Below are 25899 nucleotides of genomic sequence, written 5' to 3' on the forward strand. Positions count from 1 at the left end.
CTCTGCCTATATGGACAAAAAGCCTCATTTACGTTAAGTGCACCATTCTGCACTAGTTGGAGCACAAAGAGCACCCATCACAAATATCAGCTTTGTCAGCACACAATGATGTGCTCTCAGGGCCATTTTAAGGGCTTTTTTTTTAAACGGTATTTAACTTCCGTTTATATTCTGTAAAAGGGAGATAAGAATACTTCCTTTCAAAGTCTGTTGAAGTCTTTACTAAGACGCTCATTAACATCAGTGGGATTTGGATCAGGAATTTCCATGCACTGAAGTGCTTGCAGTCTATTGTCCTGTACTGTTTGTACACCTCAGTTCCTCAATCTCAGTTGGGGCTTCTAGGTGCTATGACAATGCAGATAATTAAAAATAATGTAAAAGACCTTATGAGTACACCTGTGCCTTCCTAATATGACATGTTGGCCCTGAGAATCAATCCTGCTTTTTTCTTTTCTTACCCTTTTTCGGGTGTTCTTTCACCCTTTCTGTTGCTAATACCAGAAAAAAGAGGGTTGTGTAGTAGTTAGAGCAGAAGATTGGGCTCAAATGATATGGTGCTATGAAACACTGGGTCTCAAATTACCCATCTGTAATATGGGGATAATACCTCCTGAGTAGGGGGTTAAGTTTTAATACTCCTAAAGTATTTTCGGGTCCTCAGGTGAAAGTTGTTGTGTTGGTGCAGAGGTTTATTTGCAATATACATATTTAAAGCAAATCACAGTTGACAAAGGAAGCATGTTTTTAAACTGCTGGGTATTTTCAATTAACATTTTAGGGGTTGCAGTACGTCGGATTGCATGTTGTATTCAATTATGCATATTTATAATTTTCTCTCTTTCAGGCTGTTCCCTATTCCAGAGAATTCAAACAGAAATACGATTACTTCAGGAAGAAGTTAAAGAAACCAGTAAGTAATTGCCTGATCTGTGTTGGAGCCAATTGCCTTAGGGTAGGAAAACAACAATTGACTGCCCCAAGAATAGATAAGCAGTCCTGTACTCTATTACTGTACAGTCACCAGTTTTCCCTGCTCGTCCTATCACAGCTAGCTGAATATGAACAAATTGACTGAAGCTTTCCTGTATGGATCAAAAACGCTTTCAATCTCAACCAAAACTGGTAACTTGAGCCTTGAGGCCTGGGTTTCATTTATAAATGGACAATTAAAGCAGTGAGGCAACAAAGAAGCAGCAACAACTTAATATCACCACAGAGTTTACACTAATTGACATGTGTGAGGACAGGTTCAGATGAAAATCCAAGCCTTGAATGGGCATAAGGACTGAGACTTCCCTCTCACCTCAGAGGTGGTCTGTGCAAGAGCATTGTCACAGGAAATTGGCACAGCAGTGGGGAAGTTGGTGTTGCTGCCACTTATGGTATATTGGGTCTGTGAACAAAGAGGACTTCAATCATCAACATCTTTCACCAGCACTAAAAATCACTTCATGAAAATAAGAGACGAGTGCTCAATGCTAACTTGCCTATGGTATTGATTGGCTCAATAATGATTTTAAAGTTTTGGTAGCCATAACCAGATTACAGGGGGTCCTGAGGCATTCTTTTGCTATACATTGATATCTCCTTACCTTTGCATCCAAATCTGTGAGGGCTGCTTCTTTCACTGTATTAAAATGCAGCACTTCACAGGCACCAAATAGCAATTTTAGCAGCCGTGTTAGTCTGTATTTGCAAAAGAAAAGGAGTACTTATGGCACTTTAGAGACTAACAAATTTATTTGAGCATAAGCTTTCGTGAGCTACAGCTGTGGAAAAAATCCAATGAAGTGAGCTGTAGCTCACGAAAGCTTATGCTCAAATAAATTTGTTAGTCTCTAAGGTGCCACAAGTACTCCTTTTCTTTTGCAAATAGCAATTGGCTTTCTGCTGCATTAAACAATATAATTGGCAGTAAAAATGTTTACTTCAAGCCCATCTTAGCAGGAAAACTAGACATTTTTTTCCAATTTCTCTCCTGTCGCTTGTCTGTTCATCCCACCTTATTTTCATTCTGCTTATTCCACACACACATACTTACTTCTCCTTTGCTTTTTTGCTATTTTTCTTTTTCTGTTGACTAATTTTCCTTAATATGCAGAATAGGATGGAAACCTTTGAGCCATTACAATGGAGCTGGCCCAGACTTACAGGGTGCTGGAGAAACCTTTGATTCCTTAGCTGGGTTACTCACTGCTCTATGCTGTCATCTTAATACTGCTAGCAATGACGTGTAGGCTATGCATTCAAACCAACATTTCTCTTTTCGTGTAGGCTGATATACCAAACAGATTTGAGATGAAACTACACAGAAATAATATTTTTGAGGAATCCTATAGAAGAATCATGTCTGTGAAAAGGTCTGATGTACTAAAAGCCAGACTCTGGATTGAATTTGAGTCAGAAAAAGGACTTGACTATGGAGGCGTGGCCAGAGAATGGTTCTTCCTGTTGTCTAAGGAGATGTTTAATCCTTATTATGGACTCTTTGAATATTCAGCAACGTAAGTGTCCATTAAAATATTTCCATTGTAAGTGATCTAGATTAGTATTTGGATATAAAAAAATGTTATGTAGTAGAGCCCTTAGATTTTTCTTGGGATGTACTTTTAAGTTCTTTAACCAAGACCAGTGTAAAATGTCTCTCTCTATACTGTGGTTTGTTACTTATTCCAGGAAACCTTCTGAAATGAAACTGCAGCTGTGATCTATTTGGCAACTTTCATTGTTTTGTAAATATTCCACGTTGTTTTGCAAGGCAACATACTGTATGCATTTGTATGACTAGCTAGCAGTAGTGAAAGGAATGGTGCAAGAGAAGGGGCTCTTTTTATGCCACTCCCAATACAATGCATGGTTGTTGCTTGTTTCAAGTTCTGGGGTTTGAGTTGAAATTCAGCTCTCGTGGGCCAGCTTCTCGTTTACACTAACAACCCTTTACACAACTCTGGCACTATAAATGGGCCTTAAAGTGGGAGTGAATTACATTTACACTCATTGTAAGGCCCGTTTATGTTGCCAGAGCAGTGTAAATGAGAAGCTGTCCCTTGTACTCAAAGTGCCTGTGTAATGTAATGACACTATGTAATGTCATGTTATGTACTTAACTACTAATACAGTGGTTAAAGATTGATTTGTTTATTGCAGGCAGTGCTTTCTGTGTTTGGTGTCAATATCGAGTTCACTACTTTTTTCCAATAAAAGTATTGAGTAGGCTGTAAAGGAGATGAACTATATAAACAAGAAATACCTTATTCTGTGCATCAGCTTCTCTTTTCTTTTCTTTTTAAACAATTGCACAACTTGCAAAGGAGCGTTCTATTTTTGTGTATAAGAAGCACAAGATTGTAAAATATATGACTAGTTCAAAGTGCTGCAGAAATGTTTTTGCCTTTGAAAAGTCCTTTTCATTCATTGGATATATGTAACAATGCATGAATATTTTAAATTAAAACTATTTAAGTTTTAAATTCAATTTGGCAGAAAAAGAGTAACAAGAAATCCCACTGAAGCAAGAATCGTCATTAAAAACAGGAATAAAAAATCATTACAGATGACATTTTAACCTATGCTACTAGGAAGCTTATTTTTTCCCCCTAACATCGTGGTAATAAAATGAATTTAGAATTCATGCTTGGAAATACTCATATTTCCAAAGTATCACTTACCTATTAGTGTAGTCATTCAGTCCCCCATTGCTGTGTGGATCACATTACTGTTTAACTCTTACAAGATATACAGACGCTCCCCGGGTTACGCAAGACCTGACTTACGCAAATCCACACTTACAGAAAAAGTTACGTACGCTAGAAATAGGAGGTGGGGTTTTTTTTGTTTTGTTGGGTTTTTTGCATAATGGTCAGGTATACGTTTCTGACTTACCAAAATTCGAGTTACGCAATGTGTTCCGGAACTGAATGATTGCATAAGTTGGGGAGCATCTGTATTCAGTCTGAAGAATATAAACTAGGTAGAATCTATCCATGGTTTTGTGAGTTTTTTAATAAATCCATTGTCATATTAGTACAATGACTTTATAGCAAATTTGGCAAGTACTGTATTCTTAGCTCTAGTTCTCTCCAGGCTTAATCATAAGAATCTGTATTGTTCAGAGGTGGAATCAGGGCCAGCTCTAGGTTTTTTGCTGCCCCAAGCAAAAAATTTGCCACCCCAAGCTCAGAGAGCGCAACCGCCCCTAGAATTGTGTCACCCCAAGCACATGCTTGGTGCCTAGAGCCGGTCCTGGGTGGAATTCTGGCTATGACTCAGGTGCCAGGGAACTTTGCACCCTGAAGATCTCTTGCATTTCTTGCAAGATCTCCACTTTCTTTTACATTTCCCTCTCCCTTCACTTGTTTTTTTCAAAGGCTTCTCCTCAAGCAACGTTTCCTTCGATGAAGGGGAACTATGCAAGGCTCTTTTCTGAGCCAGTCAGGGTATGTCTACGCTGCAGTGTAAACCCAGGGTTAGTGGGACTCAAATCAGTTGACCCATGATAGGAAACCCTGGGCTTGAGCATCTATGTTGTGTATTAACCCTATTTTAAGACTTTTCTCACCCGTGCTTGAACCTAGGGCTCTGGGACCCACACTGCAGTGCACAGACCTGAGTCAAAGAAACCATATCCCAGAGTCCCCTACTCTTCCCCCATACACACACCAAAATGTGGCTGCCATAGCCCTAGGACTATGGTGCACTGTGGGAAATCTTTACTGCTTGACATGCAGGAAGCAGCTTGCTTTGCAAAAGGCTTGATTGATTTGCAAAACAGGAGGCTCTCTGATAATGTGCTTGCAGATCAGTGATGAGAAGAATTGGCTTCTGTTTTTAATAGTGTGGATTTCAGATTGTTCAGAAAGAGACAACGAAGGAAATTGTCCCATGGAACTGAGATACTTCCAGCTGACTCCTGGAACCCAAGTCAAGCGGGGCTGCATCTACACTGCAAAGCAATAGAGCTCAGACCCAGGTCGTGGCTTAACTTGAGCTCAGACCCTCAGCCCTGCAGGGTCCTGGGACCCTGGGTCCAGGTCCTGGGACCCTGGATCCCAGCCCTGGGTTAGCATAATAATAGTGTAGACACAAGGGGGGTTAGGCTTGAGCCCAGGCTTAAGCCCGGGCTTATATTGTTGGTGTAGTCATACCCTCAGTGCTGTTCAATGTGCCCGCAAGAGGACACTCCTAGAGATAGTCATATTAAGTGCTCTCGGGTGAAAGTCTGGTTCTGTTGAAGTCAGTGGGAGTTTTGCCATTGACTTCAATAGAGCCAGGCTTTCACCCTGTCTTCCACAAGGGCCAGGTGTAATATTTTTTACTTTTGTCAGCCAGAGAGTTCAGGGCTCACATTGTGACCAGCAACATGGCAAAGGTCATGGGATCATTGTGTTTATTGTAGCAATCTATTATTTTTCTGTTCATGCGTCATCATTTTACAGCTCTCCTCTTATTTGTCCTTGTGCCCTTCTTTTCCTCCAGCATACAAACTGGGTGAAAGAATATTCTCACTTCATTCTAGAGCTTGCTGTGGTGCCAATGGCCCATCTCTATGTTAAGATTTTTTTTAAACAATTAGACATTTATATGAATAAGAATAGTATTGGCTGTTAGGTTTAGCGACAGGAATGATAAAATTACAGCAGCAGCAGCAGCCCTTGCGCTTCATGGCATGACCTGATCACTCGCTCAGGTCATGTCTTAGACTGTAAACCCTTCAAAACAAGGACTATGTCCTTTTCTGTGTTTGTACATGTCTCAGTTTGATCATCTAGTGAAGGCTATAGAGGTATTGCATGAGAATAGGGTGTAATGCCTTTCTCACCTAGCCTGCATTCACCACACTTGGAGACAGGTATCACACAAGTGGCAATGTCAGTCACTTCTGGTATGGTGATTCTTATATTCCTAACAATACAGTTTTGACTCCCTCACCCCAGTAAGCAATCTGTAAAATGCAGCAGCTAAGGCACACGAAGACAAATTTAAATACTGAGCTACTTGACTGCAGAAATAGAAAATAGATGGCCCAAAGTCAAATTACTTATTAATGTATCTGAAGTCAACTACTTGATTATTTAAACAGTTTTTTTTTCTCTTTTTTTTTAAAAAAAAAAAAAAAGGGACAACTATACCCTTCAGATTAATCCCAATTCAGGTCTTTGTAATGAAGATCATCTGTCCTATTTCACATTTATTGGACGAGTTGCTGGCCTGGCAGTGTTTCATGGAAAGCTATTAGATGGTGAGTTTAAAAAAAATAATAATAAATGTTGTTATGGCATGTGTAATTTTTACTGACTTTTACTCCTGTGAGCCCTTGCAGAGCCAGCATAGCTAAAGGAGAGTGAGCTGCATTCTGTTCCTGTTAGCACATCACTTACAGAATTGCTTCCTATGTTTAAAACAGCCACAGCTGAAGGCTGTGACGTTGCACAAGTGGCAGTGAGGATATAATTTGATCTGTAGAATCTTTATTACTGGTGTGGTGTGAGTGAGAAATATTCCAGGTTGACCTTGGGATCCTGAAATAAGCAGGCAGTTACGAAGATGACTCTTTCTAAACTGAATCCATTTTATCTGGAGTCACTAAGGCACAATAAACCATGCAACTTCACAATGTCATTTTTATAGTCACTTTGCAGAGCAGAATGGCACCTCGTAAACTGGAAGCTCAACCCTTGGACCTAAATTCTCCAGATTTTACATCTCTTTTACATTGTAGCTCCATTGATAGTTACACTGCCATAAATCTGTTGCCATGGAGTAGAGAACTGGTCCTTCTGTGCTTACAGAAAAGATGAGAAAGTCGTGTTGACTTAAGCAGTTGTATCTGTGTTAATAGAGTGGAATTTCTTTGCCATTGGCAAGCTAAAGCAATATGACGCTGTTTTAAACCGGAACAAATCTATTCTATGCCTTGACCTATGGTGGGTAAAGCAGAATAGTGGAGGTTACACTCTCTTTCCTCCACTGCCTGGATGATTTTATCTTTTAACAAATTAATAATTGGAATTGCCTCAAGCTACACCATAACCTTGAGGCAATATATAATACTAAAATATGGGTTTTCTGTGCAGCTGCTGTAGCTGGAGTACTAGTGCTATTTCAACTCTGTAAGAATGACAGTGGATGTGGATGCTGGGTGGATTGTTGTGGAAGGCTAGGGATAGTGATCAGTTTTAATGACAACAGTAACACAGGACACTTCCTAGGGACTGTTGTAATGAGTGGCTGTGGTTAATGAACCGCCCCCTGGCTTCACTTCAGGATGTCATCTCTTTTAGCAGATTGTTAATCCCCAAGAAATGTCCTATGCTTGTACTGTTACTACTCAAATATATTACACTGCAATGGCTGCTAATTATAATTTTTTGTTTTACGCTTGCTAATCTGATATCAATGTGATATTTTTTTCTTTTCTAATTCTCTCCATATCATTTCCTTGGGACATTGAAAGGTGTGAAAGAGTGCTGGTTTTAGCGGTGTTATTATTTACTGAGTCAATCTATTTACTTGTGCCTCTTGGGGTTGTTTTTTTAGGCTTCTTCATCAGGCCTTTTTATAAGATGATGCTAGGGAAACAAATAACACTGAAAGACATGGAGTCAGTGGTAAGTGAACACTTAAAACTTATTAGTGTTAAGAGCGACATGGTGGGCGAGGTAATATCTGTTATTGGATCAACTTCTGTTGGTGAGAGAGACAAGCTTTTGTACTCCACAGAGCTCTTTTTCAGGTCTGGCTCCTTGAGCTCAAAAGTTTGTCTCTTTCACCAACAGAAACTGGTCTAATAAAATATATTACCTCATCCACCTTCTCGCTCTCATATTCTGGGGCCAAAACGGCTACAACATCACTGCAAATAACTTCTTAGTGTTGTCAATTACATGAGTTTCTTCTCTGGGGAAACTGTAAAAGCTAATACTTCTAATAAACTACACAAGTTAGAGCGGTGAGAACTTGGGGAACATTTCTTATTTTTTAATAGAGGTACTTTTGAGTCTGCCAAGATAGTGATTTTAGGGGGTAATTCATTAAAATTATGGGGGAAAATAGGTCAATTAGAAAAACAACTTGAGGTGCTTTTTTGTTTTCTTATTTATGCTGTAGACTTTCTGCTTCCTCCTTTCCCTTCCCAAACTAAGTAGACCAGTGGGCAGGCAATATAGAATCATAGAAATGTAAGGCTGGAAGGGACCTGGAGAGGCCATCGAGTCCACTCTCCTGTGATGAGGCCAGACCAAATAAAGCTAGACCAGCCCTGACAGGTTTTAGTCCCACCTGTTCTGAGAAACCTCCAGTGATGGGGATTCCACAGTCTCCTTTGGCAGCCTGTTCTACAGCTTAACTACTCTTATAGTTAGAAAGTTTTTCCTAATATCTCATCTACATCTCCTTTGCTTCAGATTAAGTCCATTACTTCTTGACCTAGCTTCAGTGGACATGGAAGGGAATTGGTCACCATCCTCTTAACATATTTGAAGACTGTTATCGGGTTTCTCCTCAGATGTCTTTTTTTCAAAACGAAATGTGCTCAGTTTTTGTTATCCTTTCCTCATAGGTCCTGTTTCCTAAGCCTTTTTATCATTTTTGTTGCTCTTTCTGGGCTCTAGGCAGTTTAAACTCTTTCGTAAAGAGTGGCACTGGGAATTGGACACAATCCTCTAGCTGAGGCCTATCCCCAGGACAGTTACCTCTGTGACTAGAGCAGGACAATTATCTCTGTGACTTACATTTTTACTGAGGGAATTCTGCACCAAAAGAACAAAAATTCTGAAAAATTTTGCATGTCAATAAAGGTGTGGAGGCTCTAACATGGCAATGGGGTGCACAGGCCACAGAGGTGGGAGATCACTCTGCAAGTCCCCCCCACCCCTAGACACAGATTCAGGGGTGAGGCTGCACCTGACCTTGACAAAGCCCAATGGCTGGGCCTGCCCCAGAAACACTCCAGAGCCCTGCCCCACCACAACAGGTGTACCAAGATAGTAAGTGAGAAGGACAAAGTCTCAAATGGATGCCCAGCCCTGACCCCCAATCCAGGTATGGAAAGGCAGGCTCAGCCTGGCAGGATCCAAGTGTGGAGGGGCTTAGTATGGGGGGATCCAGGTGTGGGGTGAGAGGATTCTGTCTGGGGCAATCTGGGTGTGAGCAACTCAGTGGGGGGTCCAGGTGCAGGGGGATCTGGATGCATAGGGGCTCATTGTGGGGTTCCAGGTGCAGGGGTAATGGGAGTCTGCAGGGGTGTCCAGGTGAAAGTGGTTGGGGCTCAGTGAGGAGGTCTGGGAGTTGGGAGAAGTCAGTGTCTGGGGGACTCTGGGGGGCGGGGACCAAGTGCTGGGGGAGAGGCAGCTTGTTGAGGCTCAGTGGGGCGGGGGGTCCAGGTGTGGGGGCCTTATCGGGTGGTCCAGGTGCAGGAGGAGTGAAGCTCAGCGGGGTGGGGGTTTGAGTGCTGGGAGCTCGGCGTGGGTGGTCTGGGTACAGGGATGGGGGTTCGGATGCAGGGGATGAGGCTTGGTGTGGGGTTCTGGGTGCAGAAGGATGCGGCTCGGCAGGGGGCGTCTGGGTATGGGAGGTCCGGATGCCTGGGGGTTGGGCAGATGGGAGAGCAGCTCCCTCTACAATGACCCCACTCTCCATGGCTGAGGAGAAGTGGGGGACAGGAAACTGGGGGGGGGAGGAGAGGTGCAGAGCTTCCTGCAGCCAAGGGAGGTTTCTGGGGTTGTGTCTTGACCCAGCTGCTTCTTGAAGGGGAAGAGTAAGTTCTGTCCTCCCCTGTCCCCAGCCCAGCCAGGACTAGCAGCTGAGCCCAGTGCAGGGTAGGAGCCACCAACCAGGGTGTTCCCAGCCCTGGACACCTCTCCCCACCCCTGCAGTGATTTACGTGCTCTGTCGAGGTTGAAAAATTCCAAATTTAGCTCTGTCTCATAACTAGGTATAAGTGGTTTCTATTAAGCCAATAGAACGGGGTGGGCAAATATTTTGGCCTGATGGCAACATCAGGGTTGCGAAACTGTATGGCAGGCCGTGTAGGGAAGGCTGTGCCTCCTTAAATAGCCTGGCCCCCACCCTCTATCTGCCCTCTCCCACTTCCTGCCCCCTGACTGCCCCCCTCAGAACCCCCAATCCATTCAACCCTCCTTGTCCTCTGACTGTCCCACCCCCGCCCTCTGACAGCCCCCCCGGGACTCCCACGCCTATTCAACCACACCTTACCATGGGATGGGGTTCAAGGTCTTGATAATCACCCGGATCATTTCTGTTATTCGTGCAACCAGATGTAAAACCGATGCCGCCTGATTAGTTCTTAGTTCTACAACAACTCTTCTTGGTCTTCTCGACAGTTTGTTCAGTGGGAGAGGAGCAAGATGCAGTTGATCTTTGTTGGTGCCTAGAGTGTCACGGGTATCTTTCTATCAGTGACACATTACAGTGAACGCACTGCTTTAAAAATGCTGTTCAGCGGCTTGATCTATGCTCCTTCTCCCACTGTCTTTGTCATACTCACTAGAGTTTGCTTATCACTTGTTCAATTAAATGAATAAACTCTATTCTGATCTGATTCTGAGTTAATAACAAACTTTTCACTTACTTTTTTTGCCTCTTGTAATTGGAAACCTTAATTTTTTATCACTTTTGCTGGTGCCGTTTTCACTATTCTTTTTGTTTTGTTTTTTCTCTCCTGTTGGCTCACTCTTTCATTGTAAATCTAATAGAAGTTGAAGATATGAGCCATCCAGGGAAACAGTGGGCATCTAGTAATTGATGGATATTTTCAACTTAATAAAGCAATTGAATAAATTGGTATCAACTTTGCCTTGGAATGAAATGATACTACTGGGCTATTATAGACCATTTTAATTTGATTTATTTTTGTATAATTAACACAGTCAAGAGTGTGAACATAGAAAATATAGTATTCAGGAATAATGTAAATTAATAATGCAAACTATCTGATTTCCACTTTATTATAGCTGTACCAATATGAAAAGGAAGACTGTACATTCAGATAAGAAATGTGAGAGATTGCAGTCCATTTTAATTATTTCTAGAGCTCTAATTTCAGTTTATTGGTTTTTATATTTACAGACTATAGCATGTAATGTCAAGTAAACAATAATGTACGCATTTTCAAAGAGTGCTTAATTGTAACCTGTTCTGTTACTACAGGATAGTGAATATTATAACTCTTTGAAATGGATCCTGGAAAATGACCCTACGGAGCTGGATCTCATGTTTTGCATAGATGAGGAAAACTTTGGACAGGTATGTATCAGTTACTAAAAAAGAAAACAAAGATTTCAAACTTATCTTTCCTTCTTTACTTGTCAGTTACTGCCAAACATTTACTAATGCTGGGCAATATTTGTGGTTTGGGAACTCAATCAGAATTTTCAAGTGTTAATGGTCAGTGCTGCCAACTGCCATGCAGGCTTCCGATCCTGGACTCCTTTCTCCAGGGGTCAGCTGAGACTATGGGAAAGTTCCATAAGTAAGTCCATTCAGGCCGAGTGGCCAGGAGGTCACTACATAGCAATCCTCTCATACCAACTGTATGGGAAGCAGTGGTGTACACAGGCTCTTCCTCAACACTGTGTTAGAAAAGTTCCTCAGCTTTTGTTCTGGAGGGACCACCTCTGGGGTGAGAGAGTAGGTGTCTTGATGCCCTATGCAGACTTTGGGCTCTGTGATCAGACTGCCAATTAAGGTGCCAAGTGAAGATGGGGTTGGTTTGTTTTTACTATATAGACACTATTGAAAATGAACTAGATCAAGAACAACCAACTTATTACTGGGGGAGCTGGTAGCAAATGCTATTTTTACATTGCCTAACATTCTCCATTATAAAAGATTCTTGTGACATTCTTTTTAGAAGCTCTTGCACCACCTATGTTTGCAGCAGACCTTTGATATTCGCAGGGAGACCCACCCTGAGGCTACCAAAGTGCCTTTTCTTTGTCCCATGAAATTCCATTAAGCCTTTGCTGAGAAACTGTTAAAAATCACTATTTTCTGTCTCTCACTTACATTTGTCAGGAAAACTCTGGCAGCCTGCCAAAGTAACTAAACACCACAAATGTTCGAAGGTAGTGGTTCCCAAAGTTTTCAGAAGTGCTCTCTTCCCTCCTGGAGCTGGGGGGAGGGGGGGGGGAGTATGACAGGGGTAATGGGGCCGAGGCTGGGGCCGCAGCTGTGGGAGGTTCTGGGGTTGGGTCCAGGAACGAAGCTACAGCCAGGGGTCAATGACGGCTAGCACTGGGAGTGGAGCCACAGCCAGGGCTGGGAACGGAGCTACGGCTGGGCCACAGAGTGGGCCTGCAGCCGGGTGTGGAGCTGTGGCTGGGGGCAGAGCGGGGCTGGTTGGCGCTCCCTCCCTGCCCCCCATGGCGACTGGCCGAGGCCCTGCCACCCCCCCCTCAAATGTTCCTCCACACCCCACTGTTCTAAGGCCTGGTTTCCACCACTGACAAGGCAGCATGGGCTACTTTGGAGCGCCTGGAAGCTAACAGAATAGTTGTGGCAAGGAAAGGGGAAAGGAACTGGGCTGGATTCCCTTCCCCCACACTCAACACACTGCCTTAGTGGCACAAGATGCCCGCTGGGGGCAGTACATGGAACTGGATCAGGCTTCCACACTCCCTCCACAAGTCTCCCCCCTGCACACTTAGACTAGCATCTGGCCCCAGCAATCCATTCCCTCTTCCCCTTCCACTTGGGGCACCACAAAGGCTAGAGCTCCCCCATTTCCCAGAGGGGTGCAGAGGGCTAGAGAGAGACTCAGGCCACGGTCCTCCCAGCCTCTGGGAGAGCCACATAGGGCAGGAACTTCCTCAACTTCTGGGTGGTGGGGGAAGAGAGATACAGGCCAGGTTGGGCATCCATTTCTTTTCTTTCTCTACTCCCTCCACCTGACTACCCCCAGTCCCACCATCTGGCCAGCAGTCCATCTCTCTTAGGTGCCTCTCCTGGGGCCAGCCAGTATCCATGTCATTTGGGAGTGGTGGAGGGGTGGCATTGCCTGATTTGTCTCTTGTCACCTCCTTTCTGCAATGGTAGAATTGAAAACATTCCCCTTCCTTCTGGTCTACTACTTTCCCTCTCAACTTTGAGACTGGTAGACTCCCCACATTAATGCAGAGAAATCCCCCAAGTAGCAGTGGCACGTACAGGAGTATTTCCAGTCTGACTGCAGTAGACTGGGGTTAGGAATGGTAAACAAGGAATTTTAAAAGGAAGGATACTTCTTGCTTCCCCCAAAAGATATAAATGGAAGCAGGTCATTGGTAAGGGAGTATGGTACCTGTTACAGGACTGAGGAATCACAGCTCAGCCAGAGACTAATGAAACTCACAACTAGACAAAATGCTGACAGCTCCTTTTGCTGCAAAAGCCTTTAGAAGGTAGCATATGTGTTAGATGATACAACAGCCCAAATTTTCTCCAATAGTTGATTTCACTGTATCACACCGAAGTGCTCTGAGGAACTAGCTCCCTGAGAATCTTTTTGTGTAAGTGACTGGATGAAATCCTTAAGGAAGTTGTGTATACCAGAGGGGAGACATCTTTGCTTCCTGAATTTGCTTTGTCCTTGATATTTTTATTGTTTATACATAGACCAAAAATATGCAAGAAGTGAAGAACGGTAATAGAATTTCAAACATCTGTTCTTTCTGCTTTAATGAACAACAGGAGGGATTTTGATAGTTCTTACAAACAAGGCAGGAAATCCATGGGGTGGTATTATAAATATGTGAAGTGCTGGGGAGCCTCCTTTCAAGAACAGAAAATGAAAGGACGCTGTGCTACATTCAGAGCCCATAATGGCTCTGAGATTTTCTTATTGTCTAAATACAGTGTAGCTTCTGGTGTTGGGAACAAAACAAGCAACAAAATCCTGCCTCTTCCTGGATGCCATTATTTGTGTCTGGGATCTGAATATCTTTATCCCCTTTGACCAGGAGACTAAAGTTGTTCTTTTATTTGTGATTTTCTTTTGTTGTCTTCTCTGACCTTCAGGTATTACATAGCTGGGAGTCTCTGTGCTCTGCATGTGTGTCCGTCCCATGTTGGTGATAGTTTTTATAAAATCTCTCTTCTCTCAGCACCATTTTACTAGGTACTTAGTTTATTGTTGTGTCCCCAGTTACTGGGGACTTCTGAAATGAAGATGCTGAGAGCGAAGTACAAGGTTATACCTAACATGGGCTAGATTCACTTCATGGGTTCCACCATAGAACTAGACTTCAGGATTTGGCAGTAGAAATTGCCAGGAGCAGAATAGCAACTTAAAGTCAACCAGTGCCTTTCATCCTTTGTCTCCCTTAAGATGAATCCTAGACCAAATTTCAGAATAGCAACCGTGTTAGTCTGTATTTACAAAAAGAAAAGGAGTAATTGTGGCACCTTAGAGACAAACAAATTTATTTGAGCATAAGCTTTCATGAGCTACAGCTCACTTCATTGGATGAATTCAGTGGAAAATACAGTGGGGAAATTTATGTACATAGAGAACATGAAACAATGGGTGTTACCATACACACTGTAACGAGAGTGATCACTTAAGGTGAGCTATTACTAACAGGAGAGCCGGTTACTGCTTGAAATTACTTCAATTGCTTCAATTACTGCTTGAAATTATTTCTTTCCAACTGGTTTTTGAATGTTACAATTCTTGACGTCTGATTTGTGTCCATTTATTGTTTTACGTAGAGACTGTCCAGGCCAAATGCACATCCTGCACTGCAGGAGCGAATCAAAGCTCATGTTTGCACTGTAGGTGTAGTCACAGATTCCAACTAAATACCTAGAGTCCAATTCCTGCATAATGTGAACTTGGACTAATACTTCAGGGGGTTCTCTCAGGGACTTGTTTGGCTGTTCCCATGTGTTAGTCAGGAATCTGGAGAGACTAGCCTGAAGACATTGTATTTGCTTTCATGACAAATCTACTGTTGTTATTTTTTCCCTTTGCAGCTGCTGCTAAGGGGCATATGTTGTTTGACAGCTCATCTTGTGCTCAATCTGCCATTCCATTCGTTAATTAAAAGATCCCATTTTCTGGCTTATGCAGTGCTCATCCAGAGTCACTTTTGTTGAACTTTTGTTTGTCAGTTTTATTTTCCTCAGATCATTGTTTGCATCTGTTTTAGCTTACTGTAAATTTTGACATTTCTTGTTTTAAAGGATCTACCAATGAGTGAGTGGCAAACAAATACAGTAAATTGCTTTCAGTCTTGCTACTTTTTCCCCCATCTAGGCTACCTCACTTTCTAGCAGAATTATATAATCATCAGAAACGTTCTTTAGAATTCTGTGCTCCTGGTTTTTCTGCTTAACAAAATCTTCTACTCTGCTTTGTGGTGGTGCCCTTTTCCAAATCAAAGTTTCTCTGGTTATTATGCTGTCTGCTAACTTTTAAAATTCTTCAAAATACTTGTCTAGATCTTCGGATAGCTGTTTCACATTTTGCCCAAAACTGTAACATGTTCATTATCCAAATGATTCTTCATACTCTGACCTAGTGTTCTGATAATGTCCCTCCTGCTAAACAATTCAGTATTAATGAACCACTGAAGGAGATTTCATTTGTAGTGCGCGTCTCAGATCTGCATAGGTGCTGGGGCACTCTCTGGCCCTGGCACCACCTCAAATGGGAGGCTCAATAGAAAAGAGCATACAGCCTGGACTCTGTTTTCCTCACTTAAGCTCCACAGGGAATGATGTGTGTCACCCACCAGTCAGACGTCACCCTTTTAGCGACCCCAGCCATGTGAAATAAACCCCCCCCATACAGAATCTGGAGAAGGGGAGATGGAGCCATGGTAGTGAATGATATCCCCTTTTCTGCATGGGAAGAGGGGACATTCATGAATGGAGATGGAAGGAGAATGACCCAGACTCTGGTGTGGTAGTGGCAGTTCAGGAGATGCAGAGGGTAAAAGTGCCACCTTTATAGCCCCCAATCCTGTTTCCTCCACAGACTGGACCAGTCCCTACCATAAGTTAAAGCAACCCATGTCTGTCTTATGTCTAGTTGCCAGGGCCCCAGCACTCATTTTCTTTTACCCCTGGACCATGCTCCCTGTACTACCCAGGGGTTTGCCCATGCTGGAGAAATACTACCCCAGCCAGTTAAGCTGACATTGTAGCAGCTTTGTGTTGCTGGAAGATAGCCACCATAACAGGCTTGCTGTCCCAGGTGTTTTGAGGTGGTAATCCAAAAATTGCTTCACAGTCAATATAGTGCATAATGCAAGCTCATAAATGACCATACAGAAATCTGTCCTAATGATGCTAGCTTTAAATATGAAACATCTTGACACTCAGTAGAAAAGCCTCATTAGCTATTTTAACATATTAGTTACTTTTTAACACACATTGAAATCTATATGGGGTTAATTCATATAGCTTATGAATTAGAAAATAGTTTAACAGATACTTATGTAATAACTGTCTTCTAATGAACTTTTAACACGCTATTCAAAGATAGTAGATCTTAAAGATATATTTCCTAAAATAATTCCATGTTTTGTTTGTTTGTTTTTGTTTTGTCTTTTAAAATACAGACATATCAAGTCGATTTGAAGCCAAATGGGTCAGAAATCATGGTAACAAATGAAAACAAAAGGGAATATATTGAGTACGTATATACTTTATTGTATTAATTTAAAAGTCTAACTAACCATAGTAGCATGCCTTTTGGAACTTAACCTGCTAAGATATTACAGTGTGTAGCATAAACTCTACAGACAACTGATCATTAAGTAGAACAATCCTTTTTACTAACATGGCTTGTCTGAGTATTAGTGTTTTGCTGGTTTGAGTTTTAACATTTTTAATCACTGTAAAAAGTACAACCAAGACTAATCAACCCAATGCATGGAATGTATTAAAAGCCATCTTGATGTTTTGGCAGGTGGTTCTTTCAGTACTGGGTATCTATCCATTCTGGGTTTTGCCATTATTTATACTAATTAGCAAACAGTAAAGTTCTAATTAATGTATTAACAAGCATGCATAAACAAAACTCTTTTTACTTGCGTAGTATTTTATAAATGTTTTGTTCAGTATTCTGGTCACAATTCAGCAAGATGCATGAGAGTTAGGCACATGCTTAAGTAACATACTGAATTGGAATGTAAAAGGAATAGTTGCTACTTTTTTACTTTATATTGTTTGCAGTTTTCCAGTGTACTGACTGACTCTCATGGGGAAAACATTAGAAATTCTAATTTCTTCTCTGTTTTTATGATTTCTTTTCTGTTGCTGCTGTTAACATCTAAAATATACCTACGAGCCTAATTGTTTTTACTTGATTGAAGGCATGTCACTTTTCCTGACTATTGTGTTTGCAGACGCACAAAATTAGGTGCTATAAACATTTATTTTCTCTTTCTTCTTAATACTGAGCAATGAAGAAAAGCTCTGTTAGGGGGCTTATTCCTTCACTCACTTAATTCCCTGGTCCTTCTCGCATGAACAGAGAGCAACAATACCTGAAGTCCAAAGGTGCAAACAATTCGATGTTTATTGGGGTGAACTTCCAGCAAGCATGATTCCAGTTTCCTTCCTTAGTGTCCCCCTTCCCAGCTCTGACACCACAGAGCCTTTACCTGTGTCCCTGTTCCCATTTCCCCCTTTAGCAAAATATGATTCCAATTTCCCCACCCCCATTCCCTGTTCCCATTTCCCCCCCACACCCACTCACACACACTTCCTGATTGACTGCAGACTATATAGTAAAACTTGAGTTCTGCTTAGCTATACCTTAACCAATCATTTTACTGAAATTTAACTAACCAATCCTAACATATTGTAACATGATTATTTAACCAGTTATATCCCACCACCTTAATTAGTTTACACCCAGCAAAATTAATTATACAGCAGACAGAAACAACCACAGAACCAAACAGAGATTATACAGACAAACAATAGGGAAATGGGGACTACAGTGATAGAACAACAAAGAAATGAGGATTTCACATCCCAGCTGTTGATAAGTGAGTTCTTGCCAGACAGGATGCTATCAAACTTAGTTTCCTTTTACATCTTCTAGGCACTTCCCTTTCTCTGGAGGCAATAGGCATTATCAGGACAGGATTGTATACCTAACAGCCCAATAGCACCTTATTTCAATAATGACAGGTTTCAGAGTAGCAGCCGTTTAGTCTGTATTCGCAAAAAGAAAGAAAGAAAGCCGTAGCTCACGAAAGCTTATGCTCAAATAAATTTGTTAGTCTCTAAGGTGCCACAAGTCCTCCTTTTCTTATTTCAATGTGACTAGGTTGGAATGTGAGGATCTAACCATTCGCTTCCCAGCTTATGGCTGCCTCTGCTGCTTAGCCAAAGGCCTTAGCCTAAGAACAGGGCCTCGGACTGTCTCAGGAAGAGAAGGACCTTACGCCAGCAGACAGTGATTTTGATTCTTTCTTTTATACCTCTATAACTAACGAAGGGATAAGAATACACCTCCATTCTTAGAGTCTAGGCCTTTACAGACAGGCCTAAATATCTATATCCTAACAAGCTCCTTGAAAATCTTGGGCTATGTTGTGAAAGTTTGCACAACTGAGTTCTGCTTGCACCTACATATTTCCTGTGTTGACTCACATATTCAAGTTATTCTCAGAGCTGCGGAATGGGTAGTTTTTACTTGTACCCTTCCTTATTTCCACGTTGTACTCTCATTATATGGAAATAAATAGCATATCTTAAAAAATCCTTTCATAAAATTCCACAGGGATTCCTGCCCCCACTCCTCCCAGTACATAGAAATAATTTGTATTCTCCATTACACTAACAGTACTCAAGCTAATATGTATGAAAATAGAAACTACATCTTTGTCTTCCTCACCTTCTCTACCCACCAAAAAATAAAACATACAAACCAATAGCTGCTCACAATCCTGCCTGATAACTAAAATGTACCTCTTAAATGAACCCTATATTAATTATATGTTCACAATAATCAAGAGAGTGTGTTTGTGAATGTAGGGAAGGAATGAGGAAGGAATTGGAATTCTAAAGTGTTATTCAAAAAGACACAAAATGTTAATACAGAAGTGATTTAGTATTGGAAAAGAAGCAGCATAAATGTTTGAGTTTCGGTACACCGTTGGCAGTATAGATTGTTTAAATATAGTAGTCACTATTGTTTTCAGACTATTTAAATAATTTTACAGTCCTTCCTAGGAGATACTGTAGATCAGTATTCTTATTAAATCAAAAAACAAACAAAAAACCCTTCCCAAAAACTGAATTCCTTGTTTTATCCTTGTTTTAGGTGGATGTATCAGTGCTATTGTTTGTAGATATAATTTCTGTATAAATTAACTTAATCTGTAGAAAATTGTTAAAAGTTCCAAACTCTCATTCTTTTGGTCCTAAATCACACTCAGATGAATTCTGTTTTTAATGAATTGTTTGACTTTTCCTAAATAATCCATTAGTACAATGTATACCTTCTCTTGACCACTCGTATAATAAAATGCAGTAGTAATTTTTATAATGGTATGACAGTAAGCATTCATAATAGTGATATAGATTTCAGTCACAAAACAAGTAGTGCTACAAAATTTTAATGGAAATTCAGGCTGTAGGCAAAATTCAGAAGTTTTGCTTTTTAATTGAATTAGTGGAATGACTTACTATCCCAAATTCACTTGATATGTGTAAAACATACAAGCTAAGACTTAAAAATGGGTGCCTGAAGATAGGCCCTTAAGTCCATATTTAAATATCTAAATGAGTCAGTAACTTCCACTGGCTTCACTGGGAACTCCTGTGTGTTTCCGAGCTTTTGAAGGACAGACTATTTCTTTAGGTGCCTAAAAATAAGGATAAATAAGTATCTTAGTCTACCTTGAAGGTCCTATTTTTTAAAAACCTTAGCGTTTTCTAGGCTATTTCAATCAGAGACCAAGTTGTTTCACATGTTCTGCTTAAAATAAATTTAATCTCCATAGGAGAAAAAAAGATTAATTTAATTTAACTTCTGTACTTTTACTGCAAACACCTCCTAATGATGTGGAACAGTCATATCTAAAGATTTTTAAACATATGTTCAAATCCATTTAAATGTAAGCTGTTCATTGGGATTACTATTTTTTATACTCATCTGTGATTTTTTTTCACCACCTCATGTCTTCCCATGGAAATTTGAACAGTTAATGAAGAGATGCACATATTCATATGCTCAGTAGACATCCAAACTCAAGCATAAATTGGAGGCATTTTTCCCTTCGTTTGCTCTGTTTATTTTATATCAGTGTTTGATGAATGATTACTGAAGCTATAAATGAGAAACTGAAAACATTAGAATAGGAGAGATCTTTAAACATTCTGTTTATATCTTCTAATAAAAGTGTTTTTGTTTATCTGCTGTAGCTTAGTCATCCAGTGGAGGTTTGTAAACAGAGTTCAGAAACAAATGAATGCTTTCTTGGAGGTAAGCTTCATTAGTTGTTTTCTGCCAAATAATCTTTTCAATTTATTGTGGTAGAGCAAGATTCATCTTTTTTGCATGGACTTGTCAGGCCTCAAAGTTATGGATGGGAAATCTTGCAGGATCCCAAAATTCTACAGTGTTTAGAAAAAATTAGTAATATCCTGAAAATGCTTTTATGGTTCCTCTCCTGTAATATTCATTCTCTTTCAACTTAATTTTAAAGCCTTGAAAATCTTTTAAGTAACATGAACTTCTAACTGATGATCCTAACATTACCTTTCTATTGTGACCACCAACTATATTCCATTCTCAAAACCCTTCTTTTCCTCCCCAGCCAACAGCGATTACTTCTGTGCCACACTGCCATGCAATCATGGATCCTGGAACCCAGCGATCCCCAGATTCTACCTTTAATTCTCCCTTGTGTGTTTCAAATTTCATTGTAGTTCTATCCATTGCTGCACATTTTTCAGGCTCTGGCTTCTATAAAATTACAAGGATTGCTACTGCAGAGCACCAAAGGCCAAGTGTCTGGCTTCAGTCAGTTCCTCCCTCCCATCATTCACTAACAAGAATAATTTCATGCTTAGTCTTATGGATACCTCATAGTGGTTTGGGTTTTAGAAGCCGACAGAAATTCTGCTCGCCATAGGCCTGTTGAACTGAAAAATCCTTGTCTTAAAAAATAAATAAATAAAATCTCCATGCCACAATAAAATATTCACCATCTGGTATGGAAGTGTATGTTCATGTTGAGGAAGTTTGCTCTAAAATTAAGAAATGTCAGCCAAATGAAAACCAGATACTATAAATCTATTTTTGAGATGACATTAATTTTGTTTTGTTTTTCTTTCAGGGATTCACAGAACTCCTTCCTATAGACTTGATTAAAATTTTTGATGAAAATGAGTTGGAGGTTAGTATCTTTACATGACTTTGTTTTGTAGACAGTAAATCAGTACTGCACATTATTCTTAGAAATACTAGTTTCTGGAGTGAATGGTATGTGAATGGATTTGAGGGAGCGGGTAGATTTTTCTCTCTAATTATTTGGTCTAGTGAATGTGTGTTTTAGATCATCATAACCTAAAGTTGAGAGAGGTGCTTCTCATTAAATCAGGGGGAGGAGGGAAACAAACAAACATATTTTGCACAGATTGAGCTTGGTGCTTAAGCATGTTCAGAACTTGCTGATTCAGCGACGGATGTGGTCCCTGTCCCACTGAGCATACATACTAACTACATTCATCTTAGTGGAGTGCTCTGGTCAACATTCTTCAGGAACTCTACTAGAGATAGTAGCGCTTCCCTTTGTATTTGTATATGCACGGCCTAGCAGTTTAAAAGGAGACAACAGAGGGAGGGGCTAAGACTGTTTTGTGTAGGTATTATGTTTTCCTTTGTGCATCATTTTCTATTAACATCTTAACAATTACATCCATACTTAGTTATTAATGTGTGGCCTTGGAGATGTTGATGTTAACGACTGGAGACAACACACAATCTACAAGAATGGTTACTGCCCAAATCATCCTGTCATCCAGTGGTATTGGAAGGTAATACTATTTACCCCACTCTTCTCATGATCCTTCTATTTCTGAGATGAATGCTGCACTGTATGACACAGTATGTTTTGGTGTGAAGTCTCGGTTTTTTTCTCCATGAAAACACCGAATAGTATCATCTTCACACACTGGATAATAACTACCATTCTTCTTTTGTTGGTTGCCACTTTACTGTTCAGATCCTTTTCCAGATCATTAACGAATATGTTGAACTCTGTCAAAGTTTGCAGATTATACAAAGTTATTCAAGATAGTTAAGTCCAAAGCAGACTGCTTGTACTGTCACTCTGTTTAGCAGGCTACCAGGTCTGTGTGTGTGTGGTTTTTTGTTTTATCCTTTTTGTGCTCTGCCCTTTTCTACTGCTTGAAATTATTTCTTTCCAATGTTGATGTTTAAGCTCTCCACATATTTGTATACTGCATTGTGTCTCCCTGTGATCATTAGCCTAGCTACACATACTTAGTTCTCTTAATATTTCCTTGATAATGAAAAGTACAGTTGCATCATAGACATATAGAGAGGGGTATTTAGTCTTCCCCAGATTTGATGCCTTTGCACATACAACCCAAAGTAACTTTTTTTTTGTTTTTGTTTTGTTTATCACATAGCAAGCTCGGCTCTAATTTGCTATCTGCTGCCACGTCTGTTGCTTTCCATGCTGCTTTCTTTCAGCACTGATTCTTCCTCCCAATTTAAATCATCCTAAGGCTAGCCTTGTTGTAGCACACCCCTCCCCCAAAAGCCCTTTGTATAGACATGAGTGTGACGGGTTTGGTCACAGAGACCCCCTTGGGACTGTCACCTGACGTGCTGGAATTACCTCTGAGTCCGTTTTCTTTGCCAGCTTTGCCTGCCTTGTTGAGCCAGACACGCTAACCTGCTGCAACACAGACCCAGGTCTGATCCATACACTGCAGACTTTAGCCAAAAACTGCTCACCAGTCTCCAGCACTCAGACACCCAGCTCCCAATGGGATGCAAACCCCAAATAAATCAGTTTTACTCTGTATAAAGCTTATACAGGGTAAACTCATAAATTGTTCGCCCTCTGTAACATTGATAGTGAGATGCACAGCTGTTTGCTCCCCCAGGTATTAATCACTTACTCTGGGTTAATTAATAAACAAAAGTGATTTTATTAAGTATAAAGAATAGGATTTAAGTGGTTTCAAGTAATAACAGACTGAAAAAAGTAAGTTACCAAGCAAAATAAAGCAAGTCTAAGCCTAATACATTTAAGAAACTGAATACAGGTAAATCTCACCCTCAGGGATGTTCCAATAAGCTTCTTTCACAGACTAGACTCCTTCTTAACTAGGGGATTTCTCATGACTGGCAGCCCCCTTTGTTCTGTTCCACCCCCTTTTTATAGTTTTGGCACAAGGTGGGACTCTTTTGTCTCTCTGAATCCCCACCTCTCCTTCTAAATAGAAAAGCACCAGGTTTAAGATTTCAGAGTAGCAGCCGTGTTAGTCTGTATTCGCAAAAAGAAAAGGAGTACTTGTGGCACCTTAGAGACTAACAAATTTATTAGAGCATAAGCTTTCGTGAGCTACAGCTCACTTCATTGGATGCATTTGGTGGAAAAAACAGAGGAGAGATTTATATACACACACACAGAGAACATGAAACAATGGGTTTATCATACACACTGTAAGGAGAGTGATCACTTAAGATAAGCCATCACCAACAGCAGGGGGGGGAAGGAGGAAAACCTTTCATGGTGACAAGCAGGTAGGCTAATTCCAGCAGTTAACAAGAATATCAGAGGAACAGTGGGGGGTGGGGTGGGAGGGAGAAATACCATGGGGAAATAGTTTTACTTTGTGTAATGACTCATCCATTCCCAGTCTCTATTCAAGCCTAAGTTAATTGTATCCAGTTTGCAAATTAATTCCAATTCAGCAGTCTCTCGTTGGAGTCTGTTTTTGAAGCTTTTTTGTTGAAGTATAGCCACTCTTAGGTCTGTGATCGAGTGACCAGAGAGATTGAAGTGTTCTCCAACTGGTTTTTGAATGTTATAATTCTTGACGTCTGATTTGTGTCCATTCATTCTTTTACGTAGAGACTGTCCAGTTTGGCCAATGTACATGGCAGAGGGGCATTGCTGGCACATGATGGCATATATCACATTGGTAGATGCACAGGTGAACGAGCCTCTGATGGTGTGGCTGATGTGATTAGGCCCTATGATGGTATCCCCTGAATAGATATGTGGACAGAGTTGGCAACGGGCTTTGTTGCAAGGATAGGTTCCTGGGTTAGTGGTTCTGTTGTGTGGTGTGTGGTTGCTGGTGAGTATTTGCTTCAGATTGGGGGGCTGTCTGTAAGCAAGGACTGGTCTGTCTCCCAAGATCTGAGAGAGCGATGGCTCGTCCTTCAGGATAGGTTGTAGATCCTTGATGATGCGTTGGAGGGGTTTTAGTTGGGGGCTGAAGGTGATGGCTAGTGGCGTTCTGTTGTTTTCTTTGTTGGGCCTGTCCTGTAGTAGGTGACTTCTGGGTACTCTTCTGGCTCTGTCAATCTGTTTCTTCACTTCAGCAGGTGGGTACTGTAGTTGTAGGAATGCATGATAGAGATCTTGTAGGTGTTTGTCTCTGTCTGAGGGGTTGGAGCAAATGCGGTTATATCGTAGCGCTTGGCTGTAGACAATGGATCGAGTGGTATGATCTGGATGAAAGCTAGAGGCATGTAGGTAGGAATAGCGGTCAGTAGGTTTCCGATATAGGGTGGTGTTTAGATGGATTCCAGTACCAGGTGACATGGTCACATGTCCTGTGAGACCCCAAGCCTCCATTCTTTCCGGCCTGACTCACAGGAACAAAGGAAGGCTTACAAGTAAACAGAGCCATTTACAACCAATTGTCCTGGTCAATGGGAGCCATCAAGATTCTAAACCACCCTTAATGGCCCACCCCTTTGCATAATTACAGTAGGACCTCAGAGTAATATTTCATATTTCTAGCTTTAGATAGAAGAATGATACATTCATACAAATAGGATGCACAATCTTAGTAGATCATGAGCTTTGGAATGATACCTTACAAGAGACCTTTTGCATAAAGCATATTCCAGTTACATTATATTTACACTTATAGACATATTTTCACAAAACATATGGAGTGCAATGTCACAATGAGCACTTCAATTTTACTGTTATGCTTTTTGCGCATAATGTTTTAGGAGTGTCTCTTTTTGACCCTCTCCCTCTGCTCTCCCAATCTCGTTTCCCTTTCACGTGTTGCTCTGGTGTTCATAGCAGCATAGGGAGCTAATCCACAATACTGGCTTGATTTTGCATCTTCAGCAGTTTACTCGGTCATTCTCACAGATCTTATTCTTTGCTTTGTTCCTTAATTTTTCACTTCAAGATACACCTGTACTTGCTAAATATGGAGCTGTTTTATCAGGGAGGCAGAAGTGTTAGCTTAAATAAATGTGAGCACTGGTGCTTACTTGGTTAGAACATAAAGCATGAAAAATAAATCTGGAGCTATGTGTTTTGCTGGATAAGGACATTGAGATGTTTTTGCTGTCAGTAAAAGCGGTAGGCTCAAGATATAAAAATGCCATCCTGATCTTTACATACATCCAGTGGCTAAAATAGCCATAATATACAGGTGTATAACTGCCACATCAAAACAATACCTTGGGGAATAATTTGGTGTAATAAATATAGAACTTCTCTGTGATCTGACTATATTGAATTTAGCACATCCAGTTAAGCGAATCTAATCAAATTATATAATAGAAAAAAGGAGCAAGGAATTGCATTATACAGTTTTAAGGAATCTCTGTCATTTGCTTTTCTGTGAATTCTGTTAGGAAGATTCATTTCACACACTCTGCTTGCTGCAGCTGTTTATATATGTCAGTTCTCCATT

General features: G+C 40.9%; 1 protein-coding gene across 1 annotated transcript in view; it reads left to right on the forward strand.

Moving 5' to 3' along the window:
- The window catches only part of NEDD4L (NEDD4 like E3 ubiquitin protein ligase), a 366011-nt gene that overhangs the window by 328220 nt on the left and 11892 nt on the right, over positions 1-25899 (forward strand). The window contains 9 exon segments of the mRNA XM_038403055.2: positions 848-913; positions 2278-2507; positions 6120-6241; positions 7540-7610; positions 11170-11265; positions 16566-16639; positions 20389-20449; positions 21306-21365; positions 21898-22005. Of these exon segments, the coding sequence (XP_038258983.1) occupies positions 848-913; positions 2278-2507; positions 6120-6241; positions 7540-7610; positions 11170-11265; positions 16566-16639; positions 20389-20449; positions 21306-21365; positions 21898-22005 (888 nt within the window).

The sequence above is a fragment of the Dermochelys coriacea genome, chromosome 5 (genome assembly GCF_009764565.3).
Source record: "Dermochelys coriacea isolate rDerCor1 chromosome 5, rDerCor1.pri.v4, whole genome shotgun sequence".
Taxonomy (NCBI): Eukaryota; Metazoa; Chordata; order Testudines; family Dermochelyidae; genus Dermochelys; species Dermochelys coriacea.